The sequence below is a fragment of the Vidua macroura genome, chromosome Z, assembly GCF_024509145.1.
Source record: "Vidua macroura isolate BioBank_ID:100142 chromosome Z, ASM2450914v1, whole genome shotgun sequence".
NCBI classification, from domain to species: Eukaryota; Metazoa; Chordata; class Aves; order Passeriformes; family Viduidae; genus Vidua; species Vidua macroura.
The window spans coordinates 23,412,669-23,429,668 of record NC_071611.1 but is presented as its reverse complement, the minus strand read 5'-3'; the positions used below and the strand labels follow the sequence as shown (position 1 = coordinate 23,429,668).

Sequence of the window (17,000 nt, the reverse complement as noted above, 5' to 3'; positions counted from 1 at the left end):
TTTCCATCAGTCTCTTTAAACTATGGTGTTATTCAAGAATGTGAGGAAATAACTCCAAGGGTTATTGCTCAAACTGTCACTACCATATCCCTCATATGGTGAATTCCATCAAAATTTGACTGTAAACACTGCAAGATGTTGCTCACCTGAAACTGCTACCTTGTTGTGAATGCTTTCTTTTGTGTGTGCACCATTTTGGTTTCAAAACTGATCTGTGGAAGTACTAGGAAAACAGTTTTTAATTCAGTTTTGTCTTTCATTGGCCATCAACAGTCAGCAGTATCTGTAGTATCAAGTTAATGAGCTCCTCACTAATGCTATAAATGCTAGATTTTCAGTATCTCTTGCTAAATCAAATATTTTATACTTAAACCAGCATTTGTTCCACAGGCATACCCAGTGCTGTACCACAGAATTGGGTTTGAATGTCATAGTCTTTCTGAGCTGGACTGTTGTCTCTGCAGAACCCCATTGCTTTTAAAGTCGAGAGCAACAGCAGGTACAGTCCTGCTTAGTGGGTTAAAGGTATCAGATCTGGTGGCATTGAGATCAGTTCTTTACCCATCAGGCATCACAACAGGATTTGTCTATAATGGGTTACCTATTTGACCACCTTTTTATTTTTAACAAAAAGAAAAATCCACCCACACTTTAAGGAAATTTAAATCAATTAAATTCTCTTTAATAGGAAAAAGACAAAAAAGCTTGATTGAGGTGCATTATTCAACATTGATATTTTTAATTATTCTGGCAAGTTTCTCTGCAGAAACATCCAAAACCAAGGATTTTTTGTCTACTTGTTGGTGTAGTAAAGCATGGATTTGAATTTGCCATAATAAGTGGATGGAAGTAAAATGTATAAGTAGAAGAATTATGCTTCCCAAAGACACACAAAATAGTCCACCAAGAAGTTCACAGCAAGGGATTGTGGTCATTTATGTGGTGATGATTAGGGCTGTCCCATTTTCTTGCAATTTTAATTATTGCAACTTTTGATTTTGGCTGTTTGACTTTCTTGGGTGAAACTGGAGGAAGAAGGGAAGTCTAAATATTTCTTGGGCATTGGAAACCATTGGAGACCAGGGAAATATATTGATGAAGTGATAGCTACTGTTCGGAGTAACAGTCACCTTGTCACTCACATGGACCAGTAAATTCAATGCCTGCATTGCAACAGCACAATCTGTGATCCTAACATCAAAGCTATTGCAGCTTTTTCAGCTGTTTCTGACTCGGTCTGCCAGGACACCATTTATTGTGGGGAAAGTAACATCCAGCTGCAGAGAATTGAGACAGCAGTTTTTAAATATCTCTTCCATCTAGATCTCTGAAAATATGTCTGTTTGACTAACAAATATGTTACTAAATAAGTACTGACCAACTACATCTGCCATGAACTCTGATCATAAAAGCAGCAGATCTTGTGTGCAGTGTGGCTGTGGCAAATGCCTATACACAGAGTTATTCTTTACTAGAACAGTTCTGCTTATAAAACATTTAGAATAAAATGTCAGCAGTAGCATATTTCAGTCAAGAAGGGGTTGTTTTGATTTTTGAACAGGAAAGTTTGATGTGTTAGGTTAGTTAATGTATTGGGGAAGTACATGTATAATGGAATTTAGCAAAATTTTGAATGAGACCAGCAGAGCCAAGTCAGAATAAAAACTCTCCCTAGCGTACTGTTAACAGTGCCAAAAATAAATCGAGGTTTCATCTTCTCACTTGCCTTGGTCAGATGCTTTTGTAGAAAGATAACTGGCTTATATTTCATGTGTTTTTTGGTATAGACCTTGATACAGAATTAAACAACTGATGCACACTGGATTGCTGCAGGCTCTATGTGATTTTACATAATTAAAGTGAATGCTTTAGGTAAGTCAAATTAAATACACTTAAAATAACTCAATGTAGAATGTATCTTACTTATTTGACAATAACATTGTGCAGAAAATTACCTTATAGAAGTAATAGAAATAATTTATTACCTTTCTTACACTTCTTTTTTCTTACAATACCCAGTATTTTCAAATTTCTCCTATATTTTACCTGTACTTCACACTTAAAGGTCTGGATCTGTGGATCTGTGTTACTGTGAATGAAACTTTCATAATAAAATCAGTTCAATTAATATGAATAGCAACAGAGGCTGAATTTTGCAGGGTCTTCCTGGTAGCACTACCAGTGGAAAAGAGCTGAGCAATGTAGGCTGTTGGCTACTTTAAGAGTTGGTTGGTGTGTGATCCCTCTAGGGATGATGTCCCTCTACACATTGTTTCCCATGTATGTGTCAGAGAAAAACCTATTTAGTCTTAGCAAGGCACATGCTAGAAAATGAAGCCTCGTCTCAATTAGCAAACCAATTAGGAGTATTCTGTAAACATAGAATAGCATGTGGTAGCACTTTTAGGGAGTGATTTGATTGTATTGAAATTGACGATTATGCTTAAGATAACAAGGTTGAGTGCCTATGATAAGACAGGGGGAAGATCAGCAGGGCAGATATCATGGTGGGAGTCTGTTACAGACCACCCAACCAGGATGAACAGGCTGTTGAGGTGTTCTTCAAGTGACTGCCAGAAGTCTCATGGTTGCCCTTTTATGTATGTATGACTTCAGCTTGCCAAATGTCTGCTAGAAATAGAACACAGCAGAGAGGAAGCAGACCAGGGGGTTCTTGGACTTTGTGGAAGGTAACTTCTTGACACAGCTGGCGAAAGACCCTACCAGAGGAGATGCCCAGCTAGACCTGGTTTTTTTTTGTGTATGTGTTCATTTTGCGAGGGGTAGAGTTAACTTTCTTCATAATGACTGGCATGGGGCTGAGTTTTGGATTTGTGCTGAACACAGAGATATTTTTGTTACTCCTGAGCAGGCTTGCACAGAGCCAAGGCCTTTTCTGCTTTTGGTACTGCCATACTGGGGAGGGGACTGGGGGTGCTTGGCAGGTTGGGAGGAGACAGAGCCAGGACAGGTGACCCCAGCTGACCAAAGGGATACTCCAGACCATGTGGCATCATGCTTAGAATGTAAGTGGTTCCTTGGATTGTGTGCATGGCTTTTGCTTTCCCTATTAAACTGTCTTTATCTCAGCCCACAAGTTTCCAGGCATTTATCCTTCCAATTCTCTCCCTGATTCCACTGGAGCAGGAGTGAGCAAGTGGCTGCCTGGGGCTTGGTTGCTGTCTGGGCTTAAACCATGATAACAAGCAAAGAAGGACTAGTGGGTGATGCAGAGGTTGGTGGCTGTCTTGGGCAGAGAGACCGTGAAATATTAGAGTTTTCAGTACTGGGTGGAGTAAGGAGGGGCACCAGCAGAACTTCCACCTTGGACTTTTCAGGATCAGATTGTCCCCTTGTCTAGAAAGACAAGTCATCAGGAAAAAAGACTGGTTAAAGAGAACTTGGGGGAAAAAAAAGAGAATCTATCATCTCTGGAAGGAGGGTCAAATATCATGGGGAGGACTGTAAGGACGTTGCAAGATCACATAGCAGATTAGAGGGGCCAAAGTCCTTCTAGAACTTGATTTGGCCACAGCAGTTAAAGACAGCAAAAAAGGCTTGTATAAATACAGTTATAGCAAAAGGAGGGTCATGGAGTGTCTTCATCATTTGTGGAATGCAGAGGGTAGTGTAGTGAGTGACAGGGCATGAGGAAAAGGCAGAGGTACTTAATGCCTTCTTTGCCTTGGTCTTAATATCATTCCCTGTCGTCCCTGGGATACCCAGCTTGAGAAATTACCAGACCTGGAAATTGGTGGTGGGCAGATGAGTGAAGCCCCCATAATCCAGGAAGAAATAGTTAGTGACCTGCTGTGCCAATTAGATACTCACAAGTCTAATGTACAGTCTATGGGCGCCAGTGAGATCCCGCCAGAGTAATGAGGGAACTGGTAAAACAACTCACCAAACCACTCTCAATCATCTACCAACAGAATTGGTTACTGTAAAAGTTCCAGAACACTGGAAATTAGCAAACGTAGTGCCCATCTACAAGAACAGTTGTAAGGATGATCCTGGGAACTACAGGGCTGTAATTACCTCAGTTCTGGGCAAGACTATGGAAGAGATGCATGAAGCCCATTACATGGCACAATGCAGGGCAACCAGGAGATCAAGCCCAGCAAACATGGATTTACAAAAGGCAGGTCCTACTTGACCAACCTGATCTCCTTGTATGACAAAGTGATATGCTTAGTAGATGAGGGGAAGGCTGTGGGTGTTGTCTCTCTAAACTTGAGTAAATGCATTTGATACCATCTCCCACGGGATCCTCCTAGAAAAAACGCTTGTGGCTTGGATGAGTGGACTCTTCGATGGGTAAAATACTACCAGGATGGCCGGGCCTAGAGTGTGGTGGTGAATGGAACTAAATCAAGTTAGTGGCCAGTCACCAGTGGTGTTCCCCAGGGCTCTTTTTGGGGATGGTCTTGTTTAACATCTCTATCAATTATCTGGGTGTTGCAATTGAGTGTCCCCTGAGTCAGTTTGCAGTTGACACCAAGCTGGTTGGGAGTGCTGATCTGCAAGAAGGCTCTGCAGAGGGATCTGGACAGGCTGGATCATGGTCTGAGGTTCAACAAGGCCCAGTGCTGCGTCCTGCCCTTGGGTCACAACAACGCCAGGCAGTGCCACAGGCTGGGGCAGAGTGGCTGCAGAGCTGCCCACAGGAAAAGGCCCTGGGGGTGCTGGTGACAGCAGCTGAACATGAGCCAGCAGTGCCCAGGTGGCAAGAAGGCCAATGGCATCCTGGCCTGTACCAGCAATAGTGTGGCCAGCAGGAGCAGGGCAGGGATTGTCCTCCTGTACTCAGCACTGATGAGGCCACACCTCAAATCCTGTGTTCTGGTCTGCGCCCTTCACTTTAAAACAGACACTGAATTCCTGGAACGTGTGCAGAGAATGGCAACATAGCTTGTAAAAGCTTTAAAACATGTCGTATGAGGCACTTGCAAGAGCTGGGTTTATTTAGTCTTGAGGAGGCTCAGGGTGGACCTCATTGCTCACTACAACATCCTGAAAGGAGGCTGCAGTGAGGTAAGGGGTGATCTCTTCTGCTGTGCTTCCAGTGAGAGAACAAGAGGAAATCATCTGAAGCTGAGACAGGGGAGGTTCAGGTATTAGAAATTTAATTTCACTGTTAGACTGATCAGAGATTGGAACAGTTTGCCCACAGAGGTGGCAGAATGACTATCCCTGGATATGTTCAAGAGGCACCTGGGTCTGGCGATGTGGTTTGGTGGTTTATGGGTGACAAGGGTGGTGCTGAGCAGACGGTTGGACTGGGTGATTTTGAAGGTCTTTTCCAACCTTGATAATTTCCTGACTCTTTAGTTACAGCTGGTCATTGGTGTAGTTGTAGTCTTGTATGGTACAATGCAATGCAGGGACTGATATTGTACCACACTGGGCTTTTGGTCTTAATTTGAAATTAAAGAATAGGCAATGAGTGGACCATAATTTATGGCCGAACATTCTGAGAAAAGTAAGCTTTAGGGTGCAACTCTTCTATCTTTACCACATTTCTGTGTGAAATATCTGTTTTAATCTTGGTATCTGATAGTTATTTGATATGTTCTAGCACCTATTACTTGGTGGGTCCTCCCCATTAAAATAAAATTCAGCATTTCTTTATATGAAATATCATATTATATATATATGGTGCCTGCAACACATACTTGAGACCCATAGAACATATGAACCGGTAAGATTAGGCCTTCAACTATGTTTTGTGAAATTGTCAAAACATCTAACACATTACTATATTGCAGAATATTTACAGCAAAAATTGCAGAAGTAGGTTCTGCTGGTACCAAACTGACACCACTAATTCCTGGAGGCTAGAGTCTGCATGCCTATCACTGTTAGCTGTTAACTACATAAATCTGTAATGGGAAATTACTGTTAATATTGAAATGAATAAGTACATTACAGTCTCTATTTACTGGGAATATGACAGCAACTCAGTTGAACTGACACTTCCTAGGTGATCCTGCCTTGGCAGGGTGGGCTGGATTAGATGATCTTCAGAGATTCTTTCCAACCTTAGCAGTTCTGTGATTCAAACTACTGGGGTTTTTTGCCATCTGAGACACATTTGTTACTTAGTTCTGTTGTTGTTAAATTAAAAAAAAAGTGGTCCTATTTCAAAGGTGTAAGTGCAATAATTTTTCTCTCAAAATCAACAGTACAACAGTCCAAAACAGCTATATAAAAACTGAAGCCATTCAGATATGTTTGTAACAAGAAAACAAATTTATTGATTTTAAAAGACAAGACACAATTTTGTTTTGAAAAACACAAGAAAGCTAGCCTGAGTTCAAGTCTGAAATATTCAGAAAAATCCTACTGTCTTTAGTATGTTCCAGTCATTTTTTTATACAACACACTAAAAGTTAATATATATTTTTATAATTATAAAAGGTCCCCAGTTATTGTACAGTACACAATACAAATTGCCAACAAACTATTATTTAGCTCCTGCCAGTTTTGAGAGGACATTATATACTAAAAGATTTAGCATTTGTCACAAAAATCACATCAGGAAATACGTATTTACAAAATCAAATACATTATACAAAAAAAACCCATCACATTATTCTGTAAAGATGTCTTCTTTAAATAATTAAAAAGTATATTCAACTGTAGCCCAAAAACTGGAAAAGAACATTACATTATCTCACACATACAATCTACAAAAAGTTGCTTACCTCATTTACATAATATATTCAGTCAACTGGAAAATAAGAATTTGAATATGTCCTAGTGTTATGATGTTTCTGTGCTGTGGGACTGGATAATGTAATCTGCCACTTACTAAGTGAAATTTAAATGATGGCACTTAAAAAAAAATGCAGTAAAAATAAATGCAACAAGGGAAGTTTCCTAGAAGGTAAGAAAGCCCTGAGTGATGATAAAATTACTGATTGGTAGCTCTAGAATTAACCTAATTAAAGTTTACCACCTCAGGCACAATTTTCCAAGTTTTTGAAAGGCACTCGAAGTTTCTTTAACAGCCTCATTGGTTATTAACTGTAAATCCAAATTTTCAGTGGGTATGAGTAGAAATGGGCAACTTGCTTTGGTACAAAGTGATATTTTCCCAACATATTTTAAGTTGCTTAACTGGGTTACTTTAAGATGGGTATTTAATGTTTAAATACAAGGCAGTCACTTTAATATTGTATGGAAGGAAACTTTACTTGGGGAACCCATTAAATATTCTTTGTGTAAAAAGCTTTTGCTGGTATCAGTGAGTCAAAAAGAATTGAACTGAGTTCCTGTTAAAACCCAATCCATTCAAAGTTCTTCCTCTGAAGTCTAAATTCCTCCTAAAAAGACATTTATTATTTCATAGTCAAATTAATCTAGAAGTGAAAATTCCTGTAAGATGTTTGCACCATAACCAAGAAAGTGCTTAAGAACATACGAAGAACATCTTCCTGAATTAGTGTTAAGTGAGGCTCATTTGATGCCCATAGGCTTTTTCTGGGCCTTGCTTTCTACAGTGAATTTCAGCCTTAATGAGCAATCTCCAAGAACAATTCTTACCAAATATTTAACTACTCAGGGCTTCCAACCCAAAATGCCAATTTATTTTTTCAACAGGAAAAGAAGAAAATAAGAATAAAACAAGAGTTAAAATGATAGTCTTCAAACTAAGGCATATTTTACTTCAAACAAACACTAGGCAGTCACTTTGTAAGTGGCTTTTACTATTTCTTAGTTAAACTGGTAAATTAAACTCAGGTCTACTGGCACATAAAATCACTAGCAGCAATGATCAAGGCATGCAAACTCAGAAGCATTTACAGTAAATTATGAATAAAAAAAGTTGTTAAATTAAAACCCTTTGAGTATTGCATTTAAGTTAATTAATTATGCATTAATTTGCATTAACGGACTAAAAATGTTTACAACTTACTTGCACTATACTACTGACGTAATTCCCTTAAATAACTTTAAATGATACCCTTCTTCTTTGTCCTCAGCTAGACTTAAATAAGTACAGCTGCTTTAGTGTTTGCTGACTGATATTGCAAGAAACCAGTAGAAAATGTACTGTATTCTCACTTAGTAAGGTGGCATCAGTATCTCTAAGTTAAAAGAATCTTTACTTGCTGCTACACTTGTTCCCTTGTTCCTGTAAGCAGTAATTTTAAGAACGAAGGGGCTTAAAATTTTTTGCTCATGCAATTTCTAGGTTGCTTTTAAAATTCTGACATTCAATAAGGGCCATCCAAACTGTACCCTTGTATGTGAAATTTAATAAAATACCTTCATCTTCTAGCTAGTCATTATTGCAGTCACTGAGTTTTAAAAGGAATATTAACATAATTGTACACTTTTTTTCCTGTTTCTCACAAACACTGTCAAAAATTTCAATGCAAACACATCAAATATTCTGCAAAATTTATTATTACAAAATCTTCTTTTAATCCTAAAGATTTCTCTTTTACAGTACCAGAGTATTCCAATACTAATCTATCTCAGGAAATTTTCAAAATAGCTGAATATATTTTCTAAACCTTTATCTTTGTCCTAGGGTGACATTATGATGCTAGTATCCCCAATCGTGTGTTCTGTTTATGCTGGATATTATATTCTGTGCCTTCAAGACGGGCTCTGAGAGTGAAGGTGAGGAGCCTTTGTTATCAGCCTGCATTCACTCCTCCACTCCCCACAGTCTGCTGGAACACAGAACTCCACTGTGTTGTCTGGGCACAGACAGGGCAGAACACTGCGCTCCTTTGCTTTTTAGTCAGTTTAGCTAGCTGAGGCAGTCCAAGTGTTCCCTGGACTGTTTTTCTTTCGCTTCTCTTGGATCCGTTCAAACCTGCTCTGGACTGGGACCCGGGGAAATACCGAGAGCTCGCACTTTGTGCCCACTGGGGCCTACTGTGGGCAGCAGCAGCCTTTCCCAGCAGCGGAAGGACCAATAATAGAGCGACCACCCACCGGAGAGACTTTCTGAAATTGTCATCTCTTCAGAGCGACAAATGAGTTTTGTCATCTGGTATTATTCATTTTTTGTGCTGGGGAGTGCTTTGCCTATTTAAATAAACAGGTTTTTTTCCACTTCCCTCTGAGGAAATTCTTCCCAAACTGGTTGGGGGAGACGGGCCATGTGGGTTTGCTTTCTGGGGGGGCCCTTTTTGCAGGTTTTCTCCCAAATTTGCCCTAAACCAGGACAAATAATTGCGCCCAACATGGGACTTGAAAGAGTGGAAAAAAACCTGTTCTAACTGTATTTTGGTTGCAATTACTCTGTGTTGGTATAGAGAAGTTAGTAGCCATGTTGTTTGAATTCATAAGGTCTCTTGAGGTGGAGGCTTGCATGTATTTCTGGTCCCTAGGTTTTTTTGAGGTCTTAATACCTCTGTGGTCCCTAGGTTTATTTTCTTAGCCAGAAAGAGCTCCGGTATTGTCCCTAATACATAGTTTTTGCAGCAGAGGCGTACTGACTAGAATAGCTATCAGGCTGGGCTTGGTTGTAATGGCTTGCAGGAGGTTTATAAAGATGGTGGAGTCTGTTCCAGGAATGTATGGTTCATGGTTATGGTTGTGCACCCAGTTTGTTAGAGGAGGCACAGGGGATGAGGCCTTTCAGCCTTTGCTTTCCTTCTTCTCTCCTGAATCTGTTACATCCCTATTGGAGAATGTTCAGTTTCCCCTGAATCTTAAAGAGACCATCCTTCTGGTATTTAATCTGGTAAGCTTCCTCTATACAGCCTGCAGTTTCTCTAGAGTGACAGCTGAGATTTCTAGAGGGGCTGATGAGACCCCTGACCCAGAAGTAGACCCAGGTGTGGAAAATCCTGAGTGGTGTGGGAAATGGGAGGATATGGGCCAAATCCTGAAGGAATTTTATGACCCTATAGTCTGGGACTTTCCATGTGAACAAATTCAGAATCCAGGTGGGGTTCCGAGGTGAGGAAATACCTGAAAGAGAAGTGCCATGATGACCCTAAGGAGAAAAAGATCATTGCAGTGAGCTGGGCCCTGACCTATGCTTATCACACCCTGCTAGATACTGTAGGGCAGCAGATAGAGGCAGGGGGGCAGGGAGATAAATCAGCAGCTATCCCAGTCACTCAGGCCACAGCCAACACCCCAGTTAAGAAACCAGTAGCTAAACCAGACAATAAGCCTCAACCAATGGCTGTTGCTACTAGCACAAGCAGCAGAAAGTGTACAGACAAGACCGATCAACCAGTGGATGATGATGATGATGGTGATGCAGGAGGAGGACCCTCACCGCTTCCTGACATAAAATCAGGAGTCAAAGCAACTGGCACAAGATCAGAAGCCAATATTGAGTCCTTTTCCCTGAAGGACCTTTGTAGCCTAAGGAAGGATTACACTCAACAATCTGATGAATCTATAATTACTTGTTTAGTCCATCTTTGGAATGCTGCAGGTGAGACTACAATTCTGGACGGCACTGAAGCGAGGCATTTGGGATCCCTGTCATATGATCCTGTCATTGACCAAGGAATGATGAGGGGGGCTAACCCTCAAAGCCTCTGGGCACAGGTCCTGGAAAGTGCAGCACAAAGACACCTGTGTGCAGATGATCTCTATATGCAGCAAACCCAGTGGAAGACCATAGAACAAGGGATCCAACGCCTGAGAGAAATGGCAGTGGCAGAGATTATCTTCTCAGATGACATAACAACTAGGAATCCAGACTTGGTACCATTGTACATCTGTGATGTGGCAAAGAAGCTCCGAGCATATGCAGATGCTGTACATGGCCCAACACATGCCAGAATCGCAGCAGTGGAAATACGTCTGCAGAAATTAGAGGACAAGATAGAGGAGAATAGCAAGAAACTCAGGAAGGAGATTAAAGAGGACCTTCTCCAAATCTCGGCAGTACAGATCAGAGGTTCTGGTATCCAACGCAGACGTTCCCCAGATGGGGAAAGAAGGTACAACCCATGAGCTGAGCTGTGATTCTTTCTGCATGATTGTGGAGAAAACATGAGGAGATGGGATGGAAATCTACTGCTGTTCTGGCACAATGGGTGCATGAATTGAAGGAAGGCAAGACTCCAAGAGGAAGTTCCACCAAAAGGAAAGCAGCTCCAGTTGCCTGCAGCTGAACTGCCAAGTATGATGATGATGATGATGACATGTCCGATCCCCTTGAAGAAACCTCCAAGACATATGCCCAAGGAAAGAAGGATAACCAGGCTTAGAGGGGCCCTGCCTCTAGCCAGGTAGAGGTGAGGGAAAACTGTGTTTTTTGGACTGTGTGGATTCGTTGGCCTGGCACATCTGAACCACAAGAATATAAAGCTTTGGTTGACACTGGTGCACAGTGCACATTAGTCCCATTGAGACATGTGGGGGCAGAATCTGTCTCTATTGGTGGCGTGACAGGGGGATCACAGGACTTTACCTTGGTGGCAGCTGAGGTGAGCCTGACTGGAAATGAGTGGAAGAAACATCCTATTGTGACTGGCCCAGAGGCCCCATGCATTTTGGGCATAGATTACCTCCGAAGTGGGTATTTCAAAGACCCAAAATGACTCAGGTGGGCATTTGAGATAGTAGGTGTAGTGACAGAGGGCGTCCAGCAATTGAACACCTTGCCTGGACTGTCCAAGAATCCATCTACAGTAGGACTTCTGAAGGGAGAAGAGCAACAGGTACCAATTGCCACTTCAACAGTGCATCACCAACAGTATAGAACAATTCGAGATGCTGTGGTTCCCATCCATAAGATGATCCGAGAGTTGGAGAGCCGAGGGGTGGTCAGCAAAACCCACTCACCCTTCAACAGCCCCATTTGACCTGTGTGTAAATCTGAAGGAGAATGGAGATTGACAGTGCATTGAATGAAGTGACTCCACCATTGAGCGCTGCTGTGCCAGACATGTTAGAGCTCCAGTACAAGCTGGAGTCCAAGGCAGTGAAGTGGTATGGCACTATGGATATTGCCAATGCATTTTTCTCCATTCCTCTGGCAGCAGAATGCAGGCCTCAGTTTGCCTTTACGTGGAGGGGAGTGCAGTACACCTGGAACCGACTGCCCCAGGGGTGGAAGCACAGTCCTACCATCTGCCATGGACTGATCCAGACTGCACTAGAAAAGGGTGAGGCTCCAAACATCTGCAGTATATCAATGACATCATTGTGTGGGGGAGCACAGCAGCAGAAGTGTTTGAGAAAGGAGAGAAAATCATCCGAATTGTCCTGGAAGCTGGTTTCACCATCAAAAAGAGCAAAGTTAAAGGACCAGCTCGTGAGATCCAGTTCCTGGGAGTCAAGAGGCAAGATGGACAGTGTCAGATTCCTATGGATGTCATCAACAAGATCACAGCTATGTCTCCACCAACGAATAAGAAGGAAACACAAGCTTTCCTAGGCACTATAGGCTTTTGGAGAATGCACATTCCCGAGTACAGCTGTATCGTGAGCCCTCTCTACCTGGTCACCCGCAGGATGAATGAGTTCCACTGGGGCCCGGAACAGCAACAAGCCTTTGCCCAGATTAAGCAGGAAATTGGTCATGCAGTAGCCCTTGGCCCAGTCAGGACAGGACCAGATGTGAAGAATGTGGTCTACTCTGCAGCCAGGAACCATGGTTTGTCTTGGAGCCTTTGGAAGAAGGTGCCTGGGGAGACTCGAGGCTGACCACTAGAATTTTGGAGTCGGAGCTACAGAGGGTCTGAAGCCAACTACATCCCAACAGAGAAGGAAATCTTGGCCACCTACGAAGGAGTCCAAGCCACCTCAGAGGTCATTGGTACAAAAGCACAACTCCTCCTGGCACCCTGACTCTCAGTGCTGGGATGGATGTTCAGAGGAAAGGTTCGCTTTACCCACCATGCCACCGGTGCTACATGGAGCAAGTGGATTGCTCTCATCACGCAGCGTGCCCGTATTGGTAAACTGAATTGCCCTGGGATTTTGGAAGTAATTACAAATTGGCCCAAAAGTGAAAGTTTTGGTGTCGCAGATGAAGCACAAGAACCAGTGACATGGGCTGAAGAAGCTCCACCATACAACCAACTGCCACCAGAGGAAACATGCTATGCTCTTTTCACTGATGGTTCCTGTCGCATCATAGGGATGAATCAGAAGTGGAAAGCAGCTGTATGGAGCCCCACACGATGGGTTGCAGAGGCCACTGAAGGAGGTGGATCAAGCCAACTTGCTGAACTCAAAGCCGTTCAACTGGCCCTAGACATTGCAGAAAGGGAGAAGTGGCCAAAGCTCTACCTCTACACTGATTCTTGGATGGTAGCCAATGCTCTGTGGGGATGGCTGGAGAGGTGGAAAAAGGCCAACTGGCAGCATAGAGGAAAACCAATTTGGGCTGCTAAAGAGTGGAAAGACATTGCTACCAGGGTAGAGAAACTACCTGTGAAAGTCCGCCACGTAGATGCCCATGTCTCCAGGAGGAGAGCTAATGAGGAGCACCAAAACAATCAGCAGGTAGACCAGGCTGCAAAGATAGGGGTGTCAAAGGTAGACCTAGATTGGCAACACAAGGGGGAGTTGTTCCTAGCACGATGGGCCCATGATGCCCTCAGGTCATCAGGGTAGAGATGCCACCTATAAGTGGGCACGAGACCGAGGGGTCGATTTAACCATGGACTTTTGGATATTTCTCAGGTTGTCCATGACTGTGAGACGTGTGCTGCCATCAAACAGGCCAAGCGGGTGAAGCCCCTATGGTATGGGGGATGGTGGTCCAAGTACAAGTAGGGGGAGGCCTGGCAGATTGACTACATCACACTGCCCCACCAAGGCAAGCACTACGTGCTCACAATGGTGGAAGCAACACGGGATGGTTGGAAACCTGCCCTGTGTCTCATGCTAGAGCCCGTAACACCATCCTGGGCCTTGAAAGCAGGTCCTTTGGAGGCATGGTACCCCTGAGAGGATTGAGTCAGACAATGGGACTCATTTTAAGAACAGCCTTATCAACACCTGGGCTAGGGAACATGGCATTGAGTGGGTGTACCATATCCCCTACCATGGACCAGCTGCAGGCAAGGTGGAGAGGTACAATGGACTGTTAAAAACCCAGTTGAAAGCAGTGGGTGGGAGATGTTTCAAAAATTGGGAGCAGCATTTGGCAAAGGCCACCTGGTTAGTTAACACCCGAGGTTCCACCAACTGAGCAGGTCCTGCTCAGTCTGAGTCCCTGAATATAGAAGATGGAGATAAAGTCCTGGTGGTACATGTCAGAGGTTTCTTAGGGAAGACAGTGTGGATCAATTCTGCCTTGAGTGCAGACAAACCCATTTGTGGGGTTATCTTTGCTCAGGGACCAGGTTGCACATGGTGGATAACACAGAGAGATGGAACAACATGATGGATACCTCAGGGAGATCTGATTGTGGGGTGAGACTCATATGCAACTATCACTGTTTGCGGGATGTTGTTACTGCCATTGTCTGTGCATTAAACCACACAGACATGAGATAGAAGGAAATGTGTAAGTGTCGAAGGTCTGAGCAAGTGAAAGATGGAGTTTTCAGTTAGTAAAATGAAAGTGAGGAATCATGCAGCTCTGTAGGGCCTGGATTCAGTGCTCTGGTGTGGGGATGCAATGGGGGCATGATGGGTATTGCTTGTAATTTTTGGTTGGAACAGATGGAAGTTTTTATGTGAATAAAATGCATGATGTTTGGTAGTAAGTTGATGATATGGGGATAAGGGGTGGAATGTCCTAGGGTGACGTTATGATGCTAGTATCCCCAATCGTGTGTTCTGTTTATGCTGGATATTCTGTGCCTTCAAGACGGGCTCTGAGAGTGAAGGTGAGAAGAAGAAGAAGGAGTTTTGTTATCAGCCTGCATTCACTCCTCCACATTCTGCTGGAACACAGAACTCCACTGTGTTGTCTGGGCACGGACTGGACAGGACAGGGCCCTCCTTTGCTTTTTAATTAGTTTAGCTAGGTGAGGCAGAGGAGTTTTCACTGGACTGTCTTTCTTTTCGCTTCTCTTGGAACTGCTCAAACCTGCTCTGGACTGGGACCCGGGGAAATACCGAGAGCTCGCACTCTGTGCCCACTGGGGCCTACTGTGGGCAGCAGCAGCCTTTCCCAGCAGCGGAGGGACCAATAACAGAGCGACCACCCACCGGAGAGACTTTCTGAAATTGTCATCTCTTCAGAGCGACAAATGAGTTTTGTCATCTGGTATTGTTCATTTTTCATGTTGGGAAGTGCTTTGCCTGTTTTTTTCCACTTCCCTCTGAGGAAATTCTTCCCAAACCAGTTAGTGGGAGGGGCCGTGTGGGTTTGCTTTCTGAGGGGGCCCTTTTTGGAGGTTTTCTCCCAAATTTGCCCTGAACCAGGACAATCTTCTAAAGGAATCTTAAAGTAGACAACTTCCTATCTGTAGAATCATGTTTGATTTTCTTTGTATATACATGCAGTTATGAAAACCAGGTAGCTGAAGTACTGTTTTATATTACACAGTACATATAAATGGCAATGAATATTTTGCCTACATCTACTGAGGCCCCTATTAATAAAAAAAACATCCCCATATTGTATGCAAGTATTTACTTTAGACATAATTAAAAAAAGATTTACAACACTATAAGCTATTTCAAAGTATATGCTCAGTGGAATAGTTAAATTATCTAAAAATCTTTGTTGCCATCATGTTACTTACAATGCTCAAAGGGTTAATGCAAGGCATTATATCAAATTAATTTCCTAGTACTAGAACTAAGCACTGTGTGTTTATGCTTCTATTCCAGTTTTTATTGTGAGTGTTAAATCACCAAACAAATTAGCAGAGATACTAGAATTCCATGTACCAATTTGCTTTAAACCGTATACAAAGAGCATGTCCTGTTAGTGTGACAAGGGCCCAATTTTCAGAAATTCATCTAAGCTCTCTCAGTTTTTTATTTTGAACTCTGAAATTATTGTTGCATACTTATATTACTAGTAAATCTGGGGGTTTTGTCAGCACATTTATGGCTCTCAGTGGTTGGTTTTGTTTTGTAAAAGCATTTTGAATTAAATTGGATTGCAGAGTATCTCTAGCATGGATTTTTTTCTAAACAGTGCAGATGTCAATTGGTGAGAATGACTTCCTGGGGGAAACAAGATAAAACAAAAAGTGTTTCAGATTTTTAAAAATACCTTGCTTTAAATTCAATTTATATATAGACCTATGCATTCCTGAATAACAGAACTTTATTTTCCTATTTTTTTGAACTAAAGGCAGTAATGCCTTTAAAATCATAATTTTATAGGCAAATAATTTAACATCTATTTTCCAAATTTTTATGGAACTTATTAAAAATGAAGGTGCTTTGAGCATACTACAGTACAAGTGAAAAAAAAAAAGAAAAAAAGAAAAAATATATTTTAAAATTGATTTACCGCAAGAACGATGAAAATGTAACAAAACACTTTAATATATATAAAACTTGAAAATTGGGCCCTGTGCTTTGAAAAGGTAGTTCAACAAGACCTCTTCCCCCACACTGTTCACTGTGCTATTTTGTGCTAATGGGGGAAATGCCTCTAAAATAATTATTCTGGATTCCATTTCAAGATTAGATAAAACACACAAATCATGTCAACTCTCATAATGTCTACCCTGTGGACACATGCTACACCTCTCCATTGCATTAACAGACTTCAGAGCTGGTGTGGCAATGCAGCCGCACGTTACACATTACAGAATACACAGTGAGGTATTCGTAACTCTCTACTTCAACAAGTACTAAAACCCAGCTATTGAACAGCAAGAGTGTGCAAAATGTTTTATCTAAGCATCTGATTGAAATTTCAGTTAGAACAAAACAAAAGACCCCAAATCTGTACATTTACAACACAGTAAGATATTTCCTCTAAAAAAATCTGGTAACATCTTTAGAATTTAAGAGTAAGAATACAGACTCCAGTCAGTTTTCTGAACCTGTGAAAGTTCCAATTTGTCTTGGTAATTCATTGTTTTTAGAAGCTATGAAATAAATTCCATTTTTTGTATTCAGATTTTTGTTCAGTTTTG

General features: G+C 42.1%; 1 protein-coding gene across 1 annotated transcript in view; it reads right to left on the bottom strand.

Annotated features, from left to right (window-relative positions):
* Nucleotides 1-8,980, bottom strand: part of LOC128822291 (uncharacterized) — a 28,035-nt gene extending 19,055 nt beyond the window's left edge. Inside the window, exon 1 of the mRNA XM_054003981.1 lies at nt 8,863-8,980. Coding sequence (XP_053859956.1) covers nt 8,863-8,980 — 118 coding nt within the window. The remainder of the gene's footprint in view (nt 1-8,862) is intronic.
* Nucleotides 8,981-17,000: the final 8,020 nt, after the last annotated feature.